We start from the raw sequence: 23492 nt of genomic DNA, 5'->3' as shown, positions 1-23492 counted from the left end.
GAGTTCATAGGCTGGCACCCCCATCGCGTCTCCAGCCGCTCACGCTCCACATGATTGGTCCGCCTCCTGCGGCCGCAGCCACCAGAGGCGCCTCCTCTCATAAACCTCCTCTAACTGCGGTAAACTTTCCCATTACTTCCAAGAGAAGCAGAGGCTCACTGTTAGGAAGTTTGCTTACGACTTATATGGCACACTTGTAGCAGGTAAGTCTTCTTCTTCGTCTTTTTAAACGTTTCTTCTCCCACTTTTGCGGCGCGCACAGCTGCTTTAAACATCTGGCGGTGTGGTGGCGAGCGCAGCGAGACCTAACTCATAATTTCGGGGTATTGTTTTATCGCTCCAGTCAGCCTTTCGGTCCTTATCTGTTTTGACTCTTATCAAACGGTTATCTCTTTTGCTGTGAAGACATATTGCGTTTTTGTTTCCTATCTCTTTATGTGTGCGTCTACTTGCGTATGTGCGCGTGGAGGGGAGGACAGGGATTTGACACGGATGGATCCAGTGCCTCTTAAGAGCGCTTCATGAGAGCATGGCAGTCACTGTAGACTGGGTTTTTATTGGAGTTCGAGATGATACTCAGTAATAATTAACCGGAGCTTTCGTAGTTTATTACCCTATTCTCTATTGTGAAAAATGTAGTTCATCCAAAGATGAATGCTGGTCTGTACACCAGGTGTCCGTTTGCATTTCCCCCCTTTTTCAGAAACCTGCCGACTTTCTGTCAGGATGTTTTGTGGATATATTTTCAATTCACTTATCCTTAACATCGCAAAAAGGGTCATTTCTTCTGGTTTCCTAACGGTTCCGACTCTTTTTGTTACAGGGTAGACCACTCCCTGGCCATTTTTATTTACCCCTACGGTGTATGGAAAGTGCTCCTGGATGGAACTGGGCGAAAACAGCTGGTCCATGGTCAAGCGAGAAGTGTCCAGCAGCCCAGGGTCACCGGCTGAGCAGAACTACCTGCCCGGTGACAGCAGGAGGGACGGCACCACCTCGGATGAGCTGAGGACACCTCCGAACGAGCTTGACGCGCTAGGGCACCGTCGCTCCGACAGCAGATCCCTGCACTCCTACCTTCACTTCGGACACCATAACAACACCCTGACCACTACCGAGGATATCCCGCTGTTTACGGATTTAGACCAGGGGAGCAAACTCGTCCTCTCCACCGGAGCACACAAGACAAGCTTGCTGGTGGACCCGGCCGACATGTACCAAACACTGGCCATTGCGGCCCAGAGCCAGACTGGATATGATTCGAGTTCTGGTGGTTATATGCACTCCAACCCTAACTCCCCAGTGTATGTCCCTAGCTCGCGGGTGGGCACCATGATCCCCAGCCTGTCTTATCTGCCGGCCAACGTGTCTGCTCAGCCCGGCCACGCCGTCTCCAGTCACTCGGTGTGGTCACAGTCCACCCCGGAGAGCCCTTCGTACAGCACCGGGAGCCCGCACGCCTCCAGTCGTTTTCACTACCCTCCAAGCCCACCCATCAATAACGGGACCCCCAGGGACACGGGCTACAGTAACACACTGAATATGAGCAGCAGAGACCAGTACAGCCTTTCTCGTCCCCTCGGCGGGCCCTACCCGAGCCCATACTCCCCGTACGTTGCACCCCAGCTACCCTCGCCATGGCCCGGGGCACCTTTTGATAACACGATGCTCCACACCTTGCAAAGCAGGAGTGCGCCCTTGATTCGAGGACCAAATGGAGGTAAGAAAAAAAATCAAACGAAAAAAAGTAGAGGGAGGCACAAAGATGGAATAGTTTTCCTTCTCACTGTGTCGGACGGAAAGAAAAAAAAAGGTATTTTAATCACGCGCGCAACCTTGAAGTGTCTGGAGTGAAGGCACCAAGCGCCTGCGCGTCTTTGTAACAGAAACTTGTTCCCCTCGTCGAGGCCTGACCTCAAAATGTTGAATAAAAATATGTTTCATACACTGCCAAAAATGAATTTATGATAGTGTGTGTGCAAGAAACAGGCGCAAATGACTGCCCAGAAATATATAAAATAAATCATTTACATGAAGTAAAATCCACCGATGCTTTTAAAACAACATTGCCACAACAGTATAAATTTATTAAAAATGTGAATTTTGTTAAACACTTCGCTTTAATCAATTTATAATCCACGAACAGATCATTTTGCCCGCCGTATCAATCCGCCTGCTTTCTTTGACATGAAGTCCCAGAAGCAGAATCGCTTATGAAATAATGACCAGCAACAATGTGTAATCCTCACAAACCCGCTCCCTGTTCTGATTCCAGCATTTCTCTTCAGTTTCAGATATTCTGGACGACATGGGGGAGAGCAGAGAGTGCGTGAACTGCGGCTCCATCTCCACGCCGCTGTGGAGGCGCGATGGCACGGGCCACTTTCTCTGCAACGCCTGCGGCCTCTATAGCAAAATGAATGGTCTGAGCCGGCCATTAATTAAACCACCGAAACGGACGGTAAGGAGACAGGAGAAGGGGGGCGAGGGCCACTTAAATCAACCAATTTCCTGCCTAATTGTTTCAAACAATTGCTGGAGGTCACTGTCGTCACGATTCGGCCTCTGGATGAAGGTTTCAATGATACAGCCCTCAGTTCAAACCTGATTGTAATCAAGGAAAATTTATTTACGCAAGATCACGTGATTTCTATAAAATGGGGAAAATAAATAAATAAATAAATAAAGCATGCATTTCACATTTGAATCAATGACTTGTGCTTTGCGAAGGAAAGCACAATCATTTAGTTGTTTCATAAGAAAAAAATGTTATTCACATTAAATCAATCCACACGTGGAAAGCGTTAATGTAAGGAGACACTTTATCTCAAGCTCCCAGCTACTGTCGCGTAAGCTAATCTAAAAAGGCGTCAGTGTGTCCAGATTTTCCATGGTGCCATTACGCACAGTTTTTACAAGGAAGTGAAATGGCACGTAGGAACTCTCTGCGAATTAACAACCCGTAATAAATAAATGAATAATAATATAAGTCCGTGCGTAAATGCCAATTAAATTGGGATTCTAACAGGATGTGGATTATTGTTGGAAAGTCAGGTATGAATAAATTAGTTGAGTGTGCGGTGCTTTATTTTCCTGGATACCCACGTTTAATTATAGTGACTGATGTTGTGTTTTGCTTGCCTCAACAGTCAACGTCCAGAAGAATCGGCCTTTCCTGCGCCAACTGTCAAACCAGTACCACCACTCTGTGGCGCAGAAACGCGGAGGGAGAGCCGGTGTGTAACGCGTGCGGCCTCTACACAAAATTACACGGAGTAAGTTCACTGCGATTTGAATTTCCCCCCTCTAATTCAGTTTTAATTTTTAAAAATCGACGCTTTATTGATAAAAAAATCATTTCTTATTTTCATTAAAAAAAAATCACATCTTACAGGTACCTCGGCCGCTCGCCATGAAGAAAGAGGGAATCCAGACGAGAAAAAGAAAACCGAAAACTTTGAATAAAGCAAAGGGATCCTCTGGTGAGTAGCTGAACAATATTTCTGCTGCGCGAAGGAATATGTATGTCATATTTATCTCTTTTAAAATAATGTAACGACAACATTTTTTTTTATGTTTCCAGGAAGTAGCAACTCTGTCTCCATGACTCCTACATCCACCTCTTCATCCAATTCCGAAGACTGCTCGAAAACCAGCTCTCCCTCTGGACAAGTGTCAGGGGTAAAACTGATTTTTAATTGCATTTAATTTTTTTCAATAGTTTAAAATAAAAATTAATTAATTAATAATAATTAATAATTAATAAAACAATGAAATATCTATATGTGTGTGTGTGTGTGTGTTAAATAGGAATTTCTACACTTGAAATTACTATAAAGCCAGATTTTTCACCCATTTTCATGAGTGAATATTTTGTAAAATACAAACTGTGATAAAGAGATGACATGCAGGCTGACTGATGCTCTGTGGTTATGACTGCTGCTAACTAATATGTCACTGTGATATTACACTAATATGAGTGTCACATTGATCATGCTCCTTTTTTCCCCAACATTGCAATGTAAATGTCATTTCAGTCTTCAATAATAATAATTAAAAAAAAAAAAAAGGTTTTACACAATCTAAAAGTTTTACTGACATTTTATACAATAAACTCACAATTTTTGCTAACCGAGAGTTTTCTGGTTGCAGATCAGTTCTTCTGTGCTGTCCAGCTCTGGGGAGGGAGCAGGCTCGGGCTCGGCCGTCAAGTACTCGGGACAGGATGGCCTGTACGGCAGCGTGGGCTTGACCCAGTCATCGGACGTGGCTTCAGTGAGAGGCGAACCCTGGTGCCCCATGGCCTTAGCCTGAACATTTTAACCTTCTGGGCGGACAGAGATCCCCGGCCCCTCGTGTCTGGATGCTGTGTATAGTGGAAGTATTTGGGTGCAGTGTTGGTTTCCTTCCCTCTCAGCTGATGCAAGAAGAGTTGGACGAGAGGGGGAAAGAAGTTTGCGATGACCTTAAGTCAGACTAGAAGCTTGAATCAAGCATGGAGTATCTGCGATCGGGTTCCAGATTGATGTCAGGGTCTTTTTTTTTTAATTTTTTGCCTTAAAATACAACAACATCAACAACAAAAGGGAAACGCCAGGCCAAATGATCAATTAGGTGGCCTGCTATGGATGGTTGCTGGACCTGCACTCGGTATTTCTCCCATCCGTGGCACACAGAACCAAATCTGGGTTCCTTAAAGAAAGCCATCTTGTACATAACGGATTTCTCTTTGAAGATGTTGATTGGATATCAGTGCTTCACACAAGCACTCAACTCTTTGTGGACTTTTTTTTTGATTTTTTGTTTTTTTCCAAAACTGGAATCATGCCATAAGTGCCGAGACAACTTACATAAATCAAAAGAAAGAAAAATATTTATAAATCTTCCATAGTTGAAAAACATGTCTATGATTGTTAATAAAGATATCGATATAGAGTAGAAGTTAAACCATTCTGATGTCTTCTTTTCTATTCTCTGTCTCTCGATAAGCGGTAGTACAGTAGTGTTGAATGTGCACGTTTTCCACTGAAAGCTCTTACTTACTGTATTTGACTGAAACTAGTTTGGTTTAAACAGGGTATAAATGACTATATCACATCGTGTTGTGTTTAATCATTTAAAAAAAAAGAGAGAGAAAAAGATGCAAAAACAATCAACTTCTTGAGACTTAATTTTTGACATGAGAACACTGTCGGCCAACGGGCAGCTTTACGGTACTACTTCTACAAAATCTCGCACATGTAAAGCAGTTGGATGGCTTGTTTGAACAAAGAACGCCCAGAATAGCTGTAGGACCCTCTGACCTTTATGTTCTTACACATAAACTGCAAACGAAGGCTGCTGGCCGTGCTACCTGACTCACTATAAACTGTATACCCTTCATAATAATAACATGTGCTGTTGCATCATATTTCAGCCAAAATTAGACCAAAGTGTAGCGTGAGGTCACCTCTGAACAAATCTGTGCTCACTGTGATGACTGTGATGAATCGCTGTAATGATTAAAAGGAGAATTGTTAATGTAACATGTTCTTATGAAGCTCACAGGTCATGCCAAATCATGAATTTGAGAAGCCTTTTTGATTTTTCTTTTTGTTGCATGACCTAAGCAAGTGGTGTGGGAGCTTCAAGAGCTATTTCAGGTTTTAAAAAACAAAAAAAACCCTCCCCCCACCCTCACCCGAAGAGACTGAATACTGAAGGCTGATAAGTTACATGTAAATGTTAGCACAAAGAGTTATTTTTTTCTTTGCTTTTGTTCACAACTTGCTTCATCCTAAAAAAAGAGCATGTCATTCACGCAACCGGACTTATTTATTTTTCTGAAATAACATGTTTTCTTTTTGTTTTATTATTATTTTTTAACATTATGAGAAATTATTTAAATTCAATCCAATAAATTGTTCTGGTGATGCAAATAAATCTGCAGTTTGTTTTTAAAAGAAGAGCAAAACGCGTCAGTGTTTTGGAAATTACGGAAAGAACCACCTTCTGCATATTTTTGTGTGAGTCATTCCCATCTATACTTTAACTCCCCGTTTCTCCTTGGCTGAACAGATACCAGAGGGCTTTATTTTCTCAGATGTTTTCACAACTGGGAGGAAAGAAGAAGACATCACGGCCAGCTAATGCAAGACAAGAATTTCGCCTAAAAGTTGCACAGCAAGACTTACCCAGCTTTTTTTTTTCTGGGTGATTTCACCAAACCACACCTTTATCCTTTCTGGTAACGTTTTCACTCGAGACTTTTCCTTTTCTTCGGGCCCCTGTGGGCTTTAAGAACAATCCACTTTCCTGTGTCCTCTTGAACCAGCAGCTCAAAGTACCTGTCACAATGTTTACTGTACTTAAGAGAATATGGCCTGTGAGTAATTCCACATGAAAAGATTTTAGAGATGGTTAGGATTTATGCCTGAGCTTAGCGTTATCTGTCTGCTCTTTGACATATTGATTCAGCTAAGTTTATTGAGTGTGGAGGAATGCGCGGCACTGCGTAACAGACAAATCCACAGTTTTCAGGTGAACGGTTATTACACCTATTTTTCTTACTTGACTTTTGACATCAGATCGGAATGACACTATTTTTCACAATTTCCTTCATATCCATCACAATATTTGCTTTTCCTTTTTTTCTTTAAATTTTACTTGTGTGTTCAAACTGAATGGAAAAGCATGGCTTGTGATGATTTGCTGCTGAGTGTTATATAAAACCCAATTTGTCCACCGAGACCACCGGGCATTAAGTCCTTGAGCTTCCAACGAGATAAATTACAAAAGCACCTTTAGATATGTAAATGCAAACTACCGTTGAGCTCAAAACACAGGCAAATATTTATGGGTATCTGAATTTATGAGGAGGTCCTAGCTTGGCACTGTATCCATGGTGCTACGAGGGAGGAAATATAAACACGGCAGCGCAGAAATCCTCCCTGCGCTCTCATCTGGATTGCTATCCGCACAGCCGAGGGTCACTTTCATGCTAGAGTTGCCACCTGAGAGGGCTGGAAAGCTGCGATGCTTGTCACACAGTTGCAGGTTTGAAATAAGAGTTTGAATTTGTTGCAAATAAGTGATCACACGCTGCAAGGAAGGGTGAGACAGACAAACAGAAAAGACAGAATACAGATCATGATGGCTGTCCAGGGTTGAAAGTCCTCCCTAAGTAAACAAGACAGGCTAACAGCAGCAGACTGCAGGGCCCCGGGCTGTTTGGCCATGGGACAGCAGCACAGTATGGAGCAGTGGCTCCCTCAGGAGATACTCGTTGATCTTTCCATGCTGCCTTTCAAAGGAGAGCAACGCTCAACCCAGCCTCCGGAAGAGATGGGATCTCTGACTCAGCCCTTTTGGGTTTCCTCGACAGACACTGTGGAATACTCTGGTAGAGTAAACACTTAAAAACATTAAAGCTGTGCTGGTTGCAGAGTCTTTTAGATTTGGACTTGCATCAAAAGTCTCTCAAATGGAAGGAGCGTTTGTGTCCATCACCCTTTTATTGTTCCGTGTTGTTATTGTTAAAACTGTGCTTTCAAAACCGTGTACACACGGCCTTCTGGGTTGGCAAACACAACCAATCATAAAGGTACCGCCTCCTGCCCTGTCGTAAGCTCTTCGAGTCATATTCACAGGAAGTTTGTTGCACACGAGGGGGAAGGGTCAGTGCAAAATAATAGGAAACAATGATAAACAGTATCTATAAAAATAAATCTGCAGTGTAGTGATTACATCATATAGCTATGCATAGTCAGTGTTATTTATTACTGAAATGCTGGGCGTGTGTTCAGGGAAGGCAGGGTGTTGAGAAGCGAATGACATTTGTGGCAGAGAAGAGTGAAAATCAGAGGGCTGAGCACATGTCCTTGGCCTGACTCTGACTGTGTACGATTGTGTGTGCGTGTGTGTACTCTAAGGAATGCAAGGAAGCTGTCAGGAATTGGACTTAATGGGAGGAGATGTGATAGAAAGCTGAACATGAAATGAACATTGGTCCAATGATTCATCAATAACCTGAAAGCCTTTGACCCTAAAGCGAGTCAGGTGCTACACGTGTCACCCGGGAATGAGCTCGGGTGAATGATGTTGCTTTTAATCCCTTATTTACCTTTCAAAATAAGAGAAATTACTTCAGATAACAAGTTTATGTTGAAATGGCTGTTCTAACTGCTATTTACAAGGAATATCTTTATGGGAGATATCGCAAATTAGCAGGAAGAACAGTTTTATTGGATAATTTGATCAAATTTGTTATGATTTCTCTCTTTACTCCAAGTTACACGACAGAGCAGTAAAGATAAACCGTTAGCCAATGAAGAAATACAGCTGTTTCATTATTTTATGTGAAAAACATCAACGTAAAATCCAACATGTGCCTTTATAACAAACTGTGATCTTGTGAAATTTGTAATCTGACATTTACAGTGTTTATCCATCCATCCATTTTCTAGAGCCTGTACTCGCCTTTCTTTTTTGTCTTTCGCTCTCACAACCGAATGTTTGAGGCAGATGGATGCCCCTCCCTGTGCCTGGTTCTGCCAGAGGTTATTTCCTGTTAAAGGGGAGTTCCTTCTTCCCACAGTTGCCAAGTTTTTGCTCACAGGAAGTCATCTGATTATTGGGATTTTTTCCTCTATCATAGGGGCTTTACTGCCCTGAAGCAATAAATAAAGAAGGTGGGCTACATCCTGGACAGGTTGCCATTCTATTATATCAGTGAGAGACAGACAACCATTTACAGTCATATTCACATTTGCCAAGTAATCTAACACATGTCCTTGGTGTTGGAGAGGAAGCTGGAGGACCCGAAAGGACACGTGGAGAACATGAAAAATCCACTCAGAGAGGACCTAGCCGAACCTTTCTTGCTGTGAGGTGATAGTGTGAACGTGTTGCCCAGAATGTTTACTTTCATACTATATCCCTGAAAGTAGCGAAAATATTATGGCAGCCATTTAGATAACCCTTGCTACGAGCATGCACATGATCTCTGTGTTTATACCTCTCTTTGAGCTAAATGCTAAGATTAGCAAGCACCCGGTCTCAAAGGGGGATGCTGGGGACAAAAAACCAGAACATTCCTTTCCTTTCCTCTCCATCCCGGCCACTTTTGATCGTTTGCTGACAGATGTGATAGAGACAGTAGCTATTTTTATTATTTATTTATTTATTTGTGGATATGGGTTGCATTAAAATACCTCTCTATAAGCGTTAGTAAAGTCAAAGCACTGGTGGCCACTTCATGGCTGTTTTGATTTCAGGCACGACGCAGCAGCAGCCACCTGACAGCAGTCCTCAGTCGCCACTTCTTATGGACTCGTGTAAGTTTCTGGTTTGATAAAGCCAAGTTCCTAACTTCTGCTGTAGCTTACTATTTAAAAACCTCAAGGATGCCAGATAAAGAATGTCACCTTGTAAATTCTTAATGGCCCATGTGTTGGCAGAGCGTTTTATGGGCTAAATCAGTTTCTCTGTAAGAACAATTAAAAGATTTGTTTCACTTTATTTCAGACATAACTAATACACACACACACACACACACACACACACACACACACATACACAAATACACACACACATATACATATATATACATACATATATACATATACACATATACATACACATATATATACATATATATACACACATATATATATATATACATATATACACATATATACACATATACATACATATATATATATATACATATATACACATATATACACATATACATACATATATATATATATATATATATATATATATATACACACATATATACATACACATATATATACATATATACACATATACATACATATATATATATATATATATATATATATACATATACACACATATATACATACACATCAGGTCAGAAAGAGGTCAGTAACCTTTAGTAACTATTGGTTTTATTGTGAGGTGATAAACTATTAAGTATAAAATAGCCTATCAACATTACTAATATGTGTAAAGATTTGCATTTTAAATAATAATTAAATAAAAAATAAAGAAAGAAAAACAAATTTTTATATAATTTTGATTTAAGTCAAGACGATTTCAAGCCTACAGGTAAACCAGCAGCACAAATCTGTCCACAAACTGATAAATTATTGATGCTCTATTTTTCTCCACAGCTTTTATTTATTTATTTATTGGATTTGAGAGACTCGACACGAAACTGTCATGTGTAAACCTCCGTCCACCCAAGAGGCTAAGGTGATGCAGGATATAACGTGCATATTAAAACAAGATTTGGCTACACACAAAATGTGAAAATATGTAGAAATGTGTAATAATCACACACAGAAATGTGAAATATAAATCAAAATGACAAAAGAACAAAACATCGTTCATTTCTATGGTCAAATCCAGTTTTATGTCAAAGCCACAGGGAATCAGCGGCGATGGGGAAAATGAGCCACGTGTGGCTGCAGGTTCAAGACTCCTGCTCCGGGTGAATTCCACAGTGGACAATGGGATAAATTAGAAATGAGGAAGCTCATTGTAGTTAACCTCTGTGTTAACCTTGTTTAGCGCTGGCATGCTCACTGACATTTGCAGACAGAGGGCAACAGTAAAATGTAAACACACCAACTCTGTCAAGTGATTTTCTAGCTTTAGGAACCACTCGGAGCGCTCTGTACCACACACGCCACATTCCCCCATTCACACGCACTTTGACAGAAGGCACACTGTTTATCATAAACACCCCAACAAAACATTAGGGAAAATTGCAGGGGAAGCAGGTGTCACTGTTATGCTAACTATTTTTTTTTCCTGGGACTTGGTCATAAATTAAACATCAAGTAAATGATAATTTTGAAGCTGAAGTTGATAAACAGGTACCACCCAGGCAGGAGGGATTTATCCTTGGGAGGCAGGAATGTCCTGTCAAATATGAAATGACAGTCCAGTTGTTCACTACAAATCAAAAGTGTCAACCTCAGATCATCTCCATAGTCGAGCTCTCGAACTGAGGAGTACATTTTGACTGGCTTCCCCTTCATGACACAAGTTTTTGAGTGACTAAGTAATGATACGAGCAATTTTACAGAGTGGGGAAATATTTTTCTACTTCAACATGTCTGGTACTGCTGGAACAGTAAATAAAGCTCCACTCTGATATGCAAACATTTCAGACAAATAAAACGATGCTGGGATTAATACCCCGGCTGCCAGCGAGAAAGCTGCTCACATTTTGTGTTTGTTCAGTCTGTTGTTCCTCCTAAAGGTGAAGGCTGCTGGGAAGTTTCTGTTATGAATACTTCACCACTGATTCGCACACAAACATGAGGTCATTGCAAGGTTGACAAATTCTATTCGAACCCATCTGACTTTTCGTCAGACAAAGCTTTGTTAGTATTATTATTAGATTTGTTATTTGTATTGCATTGTAAGGTATGACAAAATTGAGATGGAGCTTTTAAATTAATTGGTAAAAGCCCTGTTTTTAGACCTCCATTGATCAGACAGTACTTTATGAACAAGCACTTGGAAACTTTTTAACAGGAAAAGACCTCCCACAGAACCATGGACTATATATACAAAGTGAATTTCATTGTAAATGATAAAATATGCTATAATATTATAAACTATATACAATAAAGGGAAAAGACTTTATCTACAGCTTTATTAGTATTTTATATTATAGCGGAGGAATTTTGGCCCCCTCATCTTCACAATGTTGCTTCAGTTCATTTAAGTTTACGAGCATTTGTTTATGCACAGCTCTCTTAAGGCCCGCCACAACATTTCAATCAGTTTGAGGCCTGACCTCGGATCTGACTGGGCCATTGCAACACCTTGATTCCTTCCTCTTATAGACATCATGTTGTAGATCTGCTCCTGTGCATGTGATCATTGTCCTAATCATTGCATCTACTAATTTGGGCCAAGAATTAGCTGTCAGACAGGTGGCTTCATGTTGTTGGTATACAGAGCAGTTCACGATCAACTCAGTGGCTGCAAGGTGCCCAGATGCTGTGGCTGCAAAACAAGCCCGAATCATCACCCATCCCTCCACCACCATACCAATAGTTGGTATGAGGTGTTTGTACTGATATGACATGTTTGGTTATCAAATGTGGTGCTGTGTGTTACGGCCAAACATCGAAACTGTGGTGTCATCTGTCCAAATTACATCACTGGAGAACTCTTGTGGTTTGGTCAGATGCAAATTAACAAATTTAAGATGTGCTTTAATGTTTTTGGGTTTTTATTTTTTCCAGAGAGACGAGACTTTCTCCCAGCAGACCTTCCAAACAAAGACACCTGTTCAGTGTTTCCATAACTGTACTATCAGGAACTTTAACATTTCACATGCTATGTGAGGCCTGTAGAGTCTGAGATGTAGCTCCTTTTAAAAAAAAATTCAGATTCTCTGAGGGTTGCACAGTTTGATCTTGGGGTAAATTTACTTCCTCATCCACTCCCGGGTAAACACTGTGTACTGTGTTAACAGGTAGTTAACTATAAAAACTTCTGTTTTTATAGGGGAGCTCACACTTTTGGATGATCAATTACTCAAGTGCATGTTATTAGGAGCACCTGGCTACTGGTTACCCTCTTAACTCCTGTGGGAGCATTAAGGGTGTATACAATTTTCCACAGTCCTGTGGTATGACATTATGCACAAATGGTGACTAACAGCAAAAGAATCAAGTTTTTATCTTTCACTCCCACTCAAATTACTATTATTGTGACAAATCACATCATATTTATCTTAAGATTTATGTTCAAAAGCTTTTGAGTACAAAAAAGGCTGATATTTTTGGTGTTGCTTTCTTTGTGGGCTCATCTACTAGCTGCCAACCAGTTTAATTATTTTTTTTTTTAGTAAAGACCATCTAAAGTCATGCTAGTGGCAGTGTGCTAAATATATCCATAGCAATACACACTTCTCCAAAAATGCTCTGTTGATGTGGGTTATAATATTAATGTATTATTATTATAGTGCGTAGAAAAAAAATATTTCACAGGGGGTCTCCTGCGATTACATTTTTTGACACAAAGAACTTCCCTCCTTCAGCTATCAGTGTCACTGTTTAAGTACTGTCAGATAAGTGACTCTGTATGCTGATATACAGAGGGTCTGCCTGCACCAATCACGTTAGCTAAAGTGACACAAACACATTATTTTCTGTTAGAAATGAAGTAAGCTATATAACAGCTTATAATACTAAGAACTTCACTATGAGTTCAAGTTTCACCTGTCTCTTATTTCTTTTTTGAAACCCAAACTTCTTTCTTAATGGAGCCATCCCACAGGCTAACTGCTCTTGCGCTCAGCATGAGCTAGAAGCGCGTGCACCCGGACCAAACCAAATCATGAAATAAGCAGGGGGGAGGTGGACTGGATTTTGTTCTTTGTTGTCAAAAAACAACCAAAACTAATGATAGGAAACAGAAAGATTTATAAGTACCTTGTGAAGAAAAATTATTCAATGCTGACAGGTTAATATTTTTTTTGGAAAAAAGACTAGTTGACAGCTCTACTCTTTTCTAGGGCTCCTGTCAGTCATGCCCCACCCCCCCTCCCCAATGGCGCCCCTATTAACATCTCTTTGGGTTATTGGCTGTTGGCTTTCTCTATCACCATTGGAATTTTTGTGGCCTGGGTAGCTTGCACCTTTTGTGCAAGAATTTATTTATTTTTCCATATCGCCACTCCTCAAAAGTTATAGACCTTTCAACCAGTCACCTCCTCCATACACACAAACTGAAATCAGCTGATTGCAGGGCAAGTGTTGAGGAAGAAGAAAAAAAAGCCCACAAATGAGAACATTTGAAACACACCTAACAATAAAACTTATATTACTGCATTACGGAAAAATATAGTGAAATTGGGTGTGATTACATCTAACTCTGCTTATTTAAGGTCAAAGACTGTATATAAAAGTAACAGCCACATGAACGAAGACATTTTCTTAGTTTATTATTTTGCCTGTCTGGGTTTGTGATTAATTTCCGGTGTTTATCAGCTGGTGATGTCATTAAAAAGTGTTACCTGAAAAGAGTAGCAGAAAGGGGCTTTTCAGGACTCTGTGGAGCCATGTTCCTGTCCTGATCCTCCTCTAGCCTTGTTGCTTTTCACTTTTTGTGTATATTTGCAGGGACAAAGCAAAGTATGTGATGCCTGTGACAAGCATGGCAAACTTTGCATATCAAATTAGTTCCTCTTTTGAAACAATGCAAGGGCAGTTTTGTTGGGGTAGAGCTCTCTTAGTGTCTCATGGAAAAGTTATTTCACTAGCAAGCCCTCTGCCTAAAGGGCTTTGAAACGCTTCCCACTAAATCATGTAACTTCTGTAAGTATTTTCTGCTGCTGTGATCCAAAGGAGTACACTGAGATTCTTGGGAGTTCAGTGCAAGGTTACAGCTATCTCTCTCCCTCTTACTAGCCCAACAGTCAGCCTTGTGTCCAAGGCGCTTTGAATTAAGTTCAGTGCTCTTGTGTATGGGAACTCGAGCTCGCCGCCAAATGCAATACTTCCCCGAGTATTTCTGTCAGAACCCCGGCCTTTAAAAACAAAACGCAGTGAAATCACAGCAGACCTGTTTTAATCAATTAAACATATGTCAACAAGCAATATGCTAATCATTGACTCCACAGGGAGACCAAATTCTCTCCTGCTGAAGTATGATCAGAAGTCAGTTGGGATTTTCATGGGACACTTGGACCAATGTTTTTTTTTTTTTTTTTTTTTTAATGACTGACTATTGTGAAAAATAATGGGATTTTTCTTTTTTTGTTTGTTTTTTGTGACTTTGCCATTGTTTGCTCTTTATTTTCACCAGAAAAGCTATAATCAGTCAGACATGGTGATTTCCATGCTCCATACTCACGATTTTATATTTGTTATATGTGTGTCTGCGTGCCTCTGTTTGGCTTGGATATACAACAGGGGGAAATCAAGCCTTCCTGGCTGGTAGCAGTTGTTTAGCTTAACGTCTCCAGCCTTCCAGAGAGTCACAGCTTTAGTCACCCGGGTCGCTGTAAGGCTATGAATTTTTTGATGGGATTTCACCAACTGATTCTCAAGAATTCAAAGCAGAGCCTCATAGTTTAGCACCCACACTCTCTCAGAATGAGCAATGCTTGTGTAAACACGGCTCGGCTCACAGGAGTCTGGAAACTTTATAAATTTTCATCTGCAGCTCAAGATATCAGAGCCACATCATGAGGAAACGACAGGATGCTGCATCCTGACAGAGGAGACCAGTGAGGTTTCCTCTCATGTCTGCTGATTGGCCGTTTATCCGCTGAGAACTCTTGTGAACGCTCCTGATAACCAAATGAGCATGTAAAGTGAATAACTAGCTGACACATGGCAGGCTCCCAAACAGAAAATACACAAGCTCATTAAAATCTCATGCTCTGTTGAGAATAATCCAAAAAAACACCCAAGTATGTGCAAAATAATATTAATAGAATATAACAAATTAATTTATTTGCTAGTTTTAAAGCACACTCTTTGATTCGTTAAAATGTCCATGTTTGACTAGCTTCATCCAGTTAATTATCACTTTAGTATTTTAAGTCATCAGTTATTGAGGGACATACCACTAAACATGTGAAGTTAAGCGTGTGCGTGATGTCGCTTGAGACATCTCAATACCGTTAACCCTAACCCGCTCTAAGCTAACATTTATGGGGAAATATGAGTACAAATGTGAACTCTTCCATAAAATATCACCACTAATCCCCATTGCAGTCCATGGGAGACTCTCCAAAGACACTTGATTCCGTTTACACAGCAAGTACAATATAGCTGATAGGGTTAGCAGAGCTAGCACAAAGCTAAAGTACCAAACTCCAGAGGTGGCGATACCAAAACTTGCATTACCTCGAGCTGCCACTTGAGGCTGGCTTGAGAAATATGTCAACCTGTATAAACTCTCATTTTAAATACTGAAAATTAGACAAAAATTCAATATACTCAACTGGACTTTTCAGCCAGCATTATGATGTTGGTGGTTTTTAGAGCATTTTTATAGGATACAAGTGTAATTAATAACTAAAAGACCATCTGAGAAGTCTGCGATTCATTTGTAGAGTCTGTAGATGCACGTTGCCAGCTGACCTTCTGACTCTAACAGGATAAATCTCAGCAGGCTTCAAAACAGCCAGTTCACAAAACAAAAGGTGATGGCACAGTGGTTAGAGCTGCCTTTTGTATACAATCTGTGGAGCATATCTACTAGTGTAATGACTGCTTGTTATCTTAGGCTGGAAGTGAGTCTGATAGTGGTTTTTATGGGTTTTTATGTGTTACAGGAGATATGTTTAGCATATTTTGTAACTCTGCTTGAAATAAACTATTTTTCTTTCTACTTCACTCTCATCAAAATCCTGTTATAGACTGGCAATGTGTCCAGGATGTACCCAGCCTCCCTGAACTGGGTAAGTGGTTAACAGAATGGATGGATCAGCTGGTAGAAATACAAGCCATATGCAATAAACTAAAAGAGATGTATGTGCACAAATGTATGGAGCTTTTGTAAGAAGCTGTAGATTTATTATATTTATCCTATTTTTATTGTAATAATAATATAAAGCCTAAGCAGTTCCAAACACAGGCACAAGTCCTTGTCCTATTGGGAACACACACATAGAATCTTATTTTTAGCATTTCAGTGCTGACAGAAAGTTGAAAACAAACCCAAAGACCTCACACAGAAGATGCTGTGGCCACAGTGACGATAGAAAGAGCTTTAAACAGAGACTTCAGTGCTACAAGTCTGACTGCTCATCACTGTTTTTATTGCCTGCTGAAGATCAAGCTTGGAGTCAGCATACATGACTGTGGCTTCTCATGCATGCTCTGTGTTAGCACACAGTTTATGTCACGGGCACCACTGCCATTTTTCTTCCATTAAATTATTTAAAAAAAAAGAAAAAGTACTGTCCACATCTCCACTCCTGAAAAGCTGCAGACGGCTTTATTATTTTTCTCATCTCGCAACAGGAAGTGAAGTCAGCTGATTGCAAGAGAAGTGCAGGAAAAGGGCACTTTTGATGATTTTTTTTCTATCCGTCCATTGTGCACATAATTGAACAAGTCGAGTAACGACATCATTATTTAGTAACTGTAACGTGATTACTGAATTACAAAAAAGCTATATTACACTGAACCCTACCTTGCTTCCCACTGTGCTCTGCTCTTAAACTGGGCCAAACCCCAGTTGTTGTTTTCTTTAAACAAAAAAAACATACATTCCTTTCTAAAAAATCTTTCCTTGCATGGTAGTTTGCTGCTGTCAGTGTATGTGTGTGTGAGGGTGGGTGGGTGTGCGAAACCTTGAATGAAAGGGACTTCTTTGTGTTAAAGCGCTATAGGTTATAAATACATCCAATGCCCAGCGTTATTGCTCAGCTCTTGTCTTTGCTTATTTGTGTTTCAGTCATTTTTATAAAGAATAACAACTCTCAGTTGGTGTTCAACTTCCCAACGGATCCTATTTGTTACTTATTTTGGTGTGCACAAAGTCATCACAACTGACACACAATGATACAAAAATTAACCTCAAACTGTGGTTTCTTTTTAAAGTATGCCAACAGTTTGACTGTAGTATGAACCCAGTGGCTCAGTTCAACAACAGAGCTGCTTCCTTGTGCGCCCCTGACCAGGCAGACCCTTTGGCTGAGGCAACCAATTAATTATAGACGCGACTTTAAAACTTCCTGTTTTTCCCTCTTTAATTAAGCCAATCTGCCCTGCTGCTCTAAAGAGAGGAAATGCCTCAAAATAGTTCCTAATTTCAGCACATTCAATTATTTTGCGCCCAGTACAGATTGCATCTGTCGTGTTAATGTACGGATCAACAGTGTTTGATCAGAGGGAAATTATGTCTGTCATTTCTTCCTGCTTTACCTCCGCGTAATGTGGGAATTGTGGGGAGAGCTGGTGCCCGGGCTGGGCACAGCTAAAGCACAATTTAGCTACTACGTGCCTTCAGTCAGACCCATCCAACATCAATCTCTGACAGAGATGTTTATTATTACACTCATGTAAGTCCCTTATTCTGAGGGAAGAGAAAAAAAAATCCCTGATTTATGCTTCTACTGTTACCCTTTCCTGTCCTCATTTATGAAAACAAAATTCCTGAAAATGAATTCCTGCAGTATTTAAAACTAAGCAGTTATGAGGTCAAGTTTTCACTTACACTGCACAATTCAACTGGCTGGCCTCGATCCATGCACAGATATACATACTGTGTCTGCAGCAGCGGCACACTTCAAATCTCTCTCTTTCACTCTCTGTCTGCCTCTTTTTTTTTCATTTACACTAAATCTCCAGTGAGTGTTTTAGAGCAGAAAGCCTGCTGGTGTTTTTCAGCGTTGTGCTCGTTTCAACTTTGAACCTGAAACTCCAGGCCTCACCCTCTGTGTTCACGAGGAAACAGGAAAAAGGTGGGGAAAGTGAAGACGTACGTGGATGCAAATGCAGGGCCGGAACATTTCTAATGGGGGAATATACATGAAGTACTTCATCAGAAACAGCCCTGGCTTGGCTTTCGTTCCAGTGTGACTCATTGTTTGATAAGCCACAGCAAGCTGTTGTGTCACATCAGTGATGTTACAGGAGAAAAATAAAAAACACACGACTGCTTTCAGTTCCACACAATGACGGTGAAGAAGCCATTAAACTTTGGTTGCCAGAGCAAAACGGTTAGAAGGTTCAACAAACCTTGAACCTTATTGTTTGGGTGCTGAGGTGACAAGTACTATGCAATGTGACACAGACAAAAAGGTGTTATCTTCACACCGTTTCCAAGGCCTGATGATTTATAACTTTATTACTTTAAAACTGCTGTGATTCAAAAAGTTAATAGTAGTCAGTATTAGAACGGTCACAGGCACCGAAGTCAGTAAGAAATTATAGTTTTTAAGTCAAGCATATTGGTTAACTTAAAAACAATACCGTGCAAAGAAAAGTCATCCCCCATTTTTTAAATATTTTGCTGTTTTCTAGGAGCCAGACTTTCTTGTAAATTTTTAAGTGGTCTTGAGCAATAGTTCTCCAGGCCTTCTGAAGGTCTTTGGATCTTTGGACACTGGCTGCTTTTTCACTCATTTTCAGTCCAGTCATTAAACCTGACACTTTTCATAGGAAGTTTTCTTTTGTTTACTAAGTCACTGAACACTGATCTGTGAACCTTTGAAGCATAAAACCTCATCTAACTTAAGGGATGAACCACTGTTACATGTCACAGACAACAAAGAACCAATTGTAAACTGTATCTTTAGTCACTTTGTACAAATGGCCTGTTACACATTCTGTAACAAAAGAAAAATACCAAAGATAACAAAGTGTGACAGGCATCAAATAGTATTTTTGCACCAGCAAAGAGATTTCCGTGGCAAAAAATTCAGAGGAAACTAGACAAGTGGAGAACAAAAAGACAAAGTGGCAGGCCTAAACAACTACCAACAGCAAATGAACAGTATCTAAAAGCAAGGGCGTAGATTTGGTTTTGGCATTGGTGGGGACGGATGATTCAACCACTGAACTCTGCCCTGTTTCTTTTCCCCCCTTTTTGTCTTTGCTTCTTGATAAAAAAAAATATACTTGCCTATATGCTATTCTACATGCTTTTAAATCATTTAAAATTACAATTCATAGTTTTATATGTGAATTATATAATGTTAAATTACTTAAGTATTGTAGACTTTAGTTTACTTCAGCCATATAAATCAGGTATCATACAAAAATAAAAATAGAGTCATGACAATAAAAGAATATGACGTTAAGGATTTAACAACATTACTTCTGTTATAGTACACCAACATCTCTGATACATTAGCACTAAGGGAACACTGAATGACCTGGTGGTTTTTGTCCATGAAACTACTCATTTCAAAATTATGCAACATTTTAGCCACACTATTGGCCCGATCAACTCAGTGAGCTGGGATTTTTTTTTATTCTAAACATGAACTACTGTTACAGCAACAAACATGGACTACTGGTGCCCCACACAACAACTCAATGTCCACTATGTGAAGGAGCCAAACACATCCCTTCTCCTCTCGTTAACTGAGATAAACTGCTGGCATATTTGTTTTACATCTATACTGTCCAGTCTCTCCTGGTGGACATGGTATACAGCAGCATTGTTTAATCTCATTTGAGTCATTGTTAACTTCTGAGAGCACTGAAGCTTCTTTCAGCCTCAGTACCTGCATTTTATCCTCAGATTAAAATTATTATTATGTGCTTGATGTGCCTCATGTTTGGCCCTGGCTCTTCCCCTCTGACTGCACTAGGAAATATTGCTACCTGATAAAATACCACATTGATTCGTGCCATATAAAAAGTGAGACATGTCAATTCAGACTCTTTGTCAAATATACACTAATGAATCAATTTACATCAGCAGCCTAACAATTGTCATGATAATAAATACTAGTTAATCTATAGCACCAAATCATCAGTCAGTCACCTGTGACCTCGCCTCTTCACCTCTGAGCTACAACATGGCAGAGCTGCCTCTGTCACCTGATAAATAACAGTGAGACATTCCAAATACATGCAGTCACACATGTGCTTCAAATACAGTCATGAACCAACAAGTCATCATCAAATTTCACCTGTGATCTTGTATCACCATTGCTCTCTGAGCTTTGTGTTGGTTCTTCTGTCACCTGACAAATTGGACATACATGACAATAAGAATAAAATGGGGAGCTGCTTCAGGTTTCTGTCAATTTGTGCAGATCTTGACTCATTCCACTACAAGGTAGAATATTTGCAAAATCATGACTACCTCATGATATATTGTCTCAAAAATTAACCCTATGAATATGTCAGTACCATTAGGATGAAATTGTTGTGTCACCAACATTTTAACGTTAGACATATAATTTTAACTTTCTCTGTAAACTAATATCCTGGCTTGCTCGAGGCTGCCGTTTTCCTTGACAGTTTCAATCAAAATTAGAAATGCTACTCTGGGAGACTGAGATAACTAATAGTGCTGCATATTGTGCAGTTAGTTTCCAAAACACGTTAATCATGGTTGCATACCATTTTAGACTGATGTTGGCCAAAGCCTAGCATAGCCTGTAACGTTATTATGACGGACACATTTTATTGGTTTACTTGGCTTTAAGTGACTTACAGGTTTCTTGGAAAAATACTTTCTTATATCCAGGTTCTTCCTTTGTTCTGCCATCCTCCTCTCCTCCTTGCAGGTCCTCGCAGCGCAGGCTTGCCGCTGCTAAAACTAAACAGAGCTCCCTGAAAGGCACAGCCAATCACATTGGCCATATTTGTCACGTGACGTAGGACTCCAGTAGAGAACGTAATTTAACTCTGCACCGCTGGGTGAATGAGACGTTTACAGATGTTTTTTTCTTTCTATCGGGTTTGTTTTTCTTTACTCGAAGAAATCAAATTATTGATGGGCACAATTCAATAATCGCTGGATATTGGTGGGGACATGTCCCTTCCGTCCATGCCAAATCTACGCCTCTGTCTGAAAGTCATTTCCTTAAGAAATAGAAAAACACTCCACAAGCTGACGCAAGGCCTGATAGATGCATTAGGCCCTTCAGCTGATTCATCTATTGTTCACTGAAGCCTCATCAGAAATGGTCACAGTGGCTGTCAAGAAGCTATTTCATTAATCAAAGGAAACAGGAACAGAGACTGAGACTTTCCTAAATTACACAAGTACTGGACAGCAAATCAATGAGAACAGGTTTTATGAAACATCAATGCAAATTTAAAATTTCTGGTTCTAATCATCATGAATCCAGAAAAGTACCATCACATTTTGATTCACCTTGCAATACCATCTGGAAAGTTTCTGATTGGCAATCGCTTCATTTTTTTTTACCACGAGAATGATCCCAAACACACTGATAATGCAGTAACAGCATACCTGCATAGAAAGGCACACAGTGGTTCACCAGCCTGGACCTAAACATACAAGCAGTGTGAGAAAAGAACAAAAGGCAGAATGTCCTTCAAGAAACCTGGAGAAGTCCTGAAGACTACTTAAAGAAATCACAAGAGGGCTTGCAGGCTGTGTTGAACACTAGAGGTGGTCATACCAAATACTGACTTTTGACTTTTATTGACAATATTGATGTTGACTTTTAAGCTCGTCAGACTTGTACAAACTCTTTTTTTGCCTTACATACTGCATTTCCACCTGTGTTTGCATGTTTCAATAAATCGCTGCACCGATTTCCCATCAAAACATAAAGCATGAGGGGTGGCTCAAGACTTTTGCATAGTACTCTACATACACAGCCCTTCCTGTCTCCCAGTGGTTCATTGTGTTCTTAACCCTCTGAGGTCTAAGTCATGATCAACGATGACCCTAATCTTAAACTTGTTAAATTTGCTGTCCCAAGTATTGGCAGTTAAAGGACAAAAAGTAATCTGGCACAATAACTGACACACATCAAAATTATTATTATTTTAATTCCAATAAAGTTTTTTTTCTTGTCTCTAAAACATCGAGTTAGGGTTTGGAGCTAGGAGCTGTCACCAGTGAGAATTTAGACCTCAGAAGGTTAACATAAATGCATCATATTAAAAGAGAAAAACATACAATCATGTCGCCATAGTTACATACTGTTGCGATGATTAAAGAAGTGATACATGACAAAATTAAGTAATTAATTGTTCTACACAAGACACTGCTAATAAAAAGACACTGGTATATACTACTCCCTCAACAGAAAATACAACCAGGCTTTAACCAGAGTAGAGAGAGAAACGGCAGGCCAGGGTGCACCACTGGATAGCAGTTCAAGAACATCAGAGTCTCTAGCTTGAGATGCATTACAAGCTGTCAACTGGTAATAGTTTCGCATCTCCAAAACACTAGTCTGAGTGTATTCTCTGAAAGTTGCTCCTGTATGCTTAGTTCAAAATTTTAGTTGTTCCGGTAATAAAGAAAATGTGAGATGTTTTGGAGGAGGACATTTGATGCTGTGCTGTGCTTTGGAGGTGATGAATTGGGAATTTTGTACAAAATTAAAGGGAACTTGATAAAAGGAGGCTATTGCTCTATTTGGCAACACTATGCCATACTCCATATGTATGTTTAACTGAAGCTGATTTCCTCCTGCAGCAGGGCAATGACACAAAGCACAGCTCCAAACTATACAAGAACTATTTCAAAAAGAAGCAGTCACAGGATATTCTGTATAACGACGTGGCCAGCATACTTGCTGGATATCCGCTAATGAGCTGTTGTGAGAACAGTGTGAGTGGGGGGCAAGTAGGAAGAGTCCAATAAACATTTCTGGAGAAAGTTCTTCTCATTATCTCAATTAACAGCTAGGATGGGAAAAAAGGCCTGTGATTCATACCATCCTACCAGTCTTTATACAAAAATATATTTTTTCTAACTTAACTATGTTTTTATTACATCTACAGGCCATCTTATTCTGTTGTAGGTCTTTTGGGGGAATTAATCCCTTGGTGGTGTGCAATTTGTGTGTGATAAATCCTGCCGGGTGATGT

The 23492-nt window shown here is 40.1% G+C and overlaps 1 protein-coding gene and 1 long non-coding RNA gene across 3 annotated transcripts in view; one reads left to right on the top strand and one right to left on the bottom strand.

Annotated features, from left to right (window-relative positions):
- LOC146497598 (uncharacterized) overlaps positions 1 to 23492 on the bottom strand; it is a 137831-nt gene that overhangs the window by 77114 nt on the left and 37225 nt on the right. The window lies entirely within an intron of this gene.
- Positions 18 to 5525, top strand: gata6 (GATA binding protein 6). 2 transcript variants are annotated; one of them, XM_085141537.1, is made up of 7 exons: positions 18 to 203; positions 824 to 1720; positions 2289 to 2461; positions 3150 to 3275; positions 3395 to 3482; positions 3584 to 3681; positions 4153 to 5525. In XM_085141537.1, exons 2-7 carry the CDS (start codon positions 883 to 885, stop codon positions 4312 to 4314), a joined length of 1485 nt encoding a protein of 494 aa, XP_084997663.1. In that variant the 5' UTR covers positions 18 to 203; positions 824 to 882; the 3' UTR covers positions 4315 to 5525. The 2 variants fall into 2 exon arrangements, with proteins under 2 accessions (XP_084997663.1, XP_084997664.1); XM_085141538.1 differs by lacking the exon at positions 18 to 203 and adding an exon at positions 214 to 673.

This window comes from Neolamprologus multifasciatus, chromosome 18 (genome assembly GCF_963576455.1).
Source record: "Neolamprologus multifasciatus chromosome 18, fNeoMul1.2, whole genome shotgun sequence".
In the NCBI taxonomy this organism is placed as follows: Eukaryota; Metazoa; Chordata; class Actinopteri; order Cichliformes; family Cichlidae; genus Neolamprologus; species Neolamprologus multifasciatus.
Note: the sequence above shows the minus strand (reverse complement) of the source record. Positions and strands in the feature narration are given on the sequence as shown.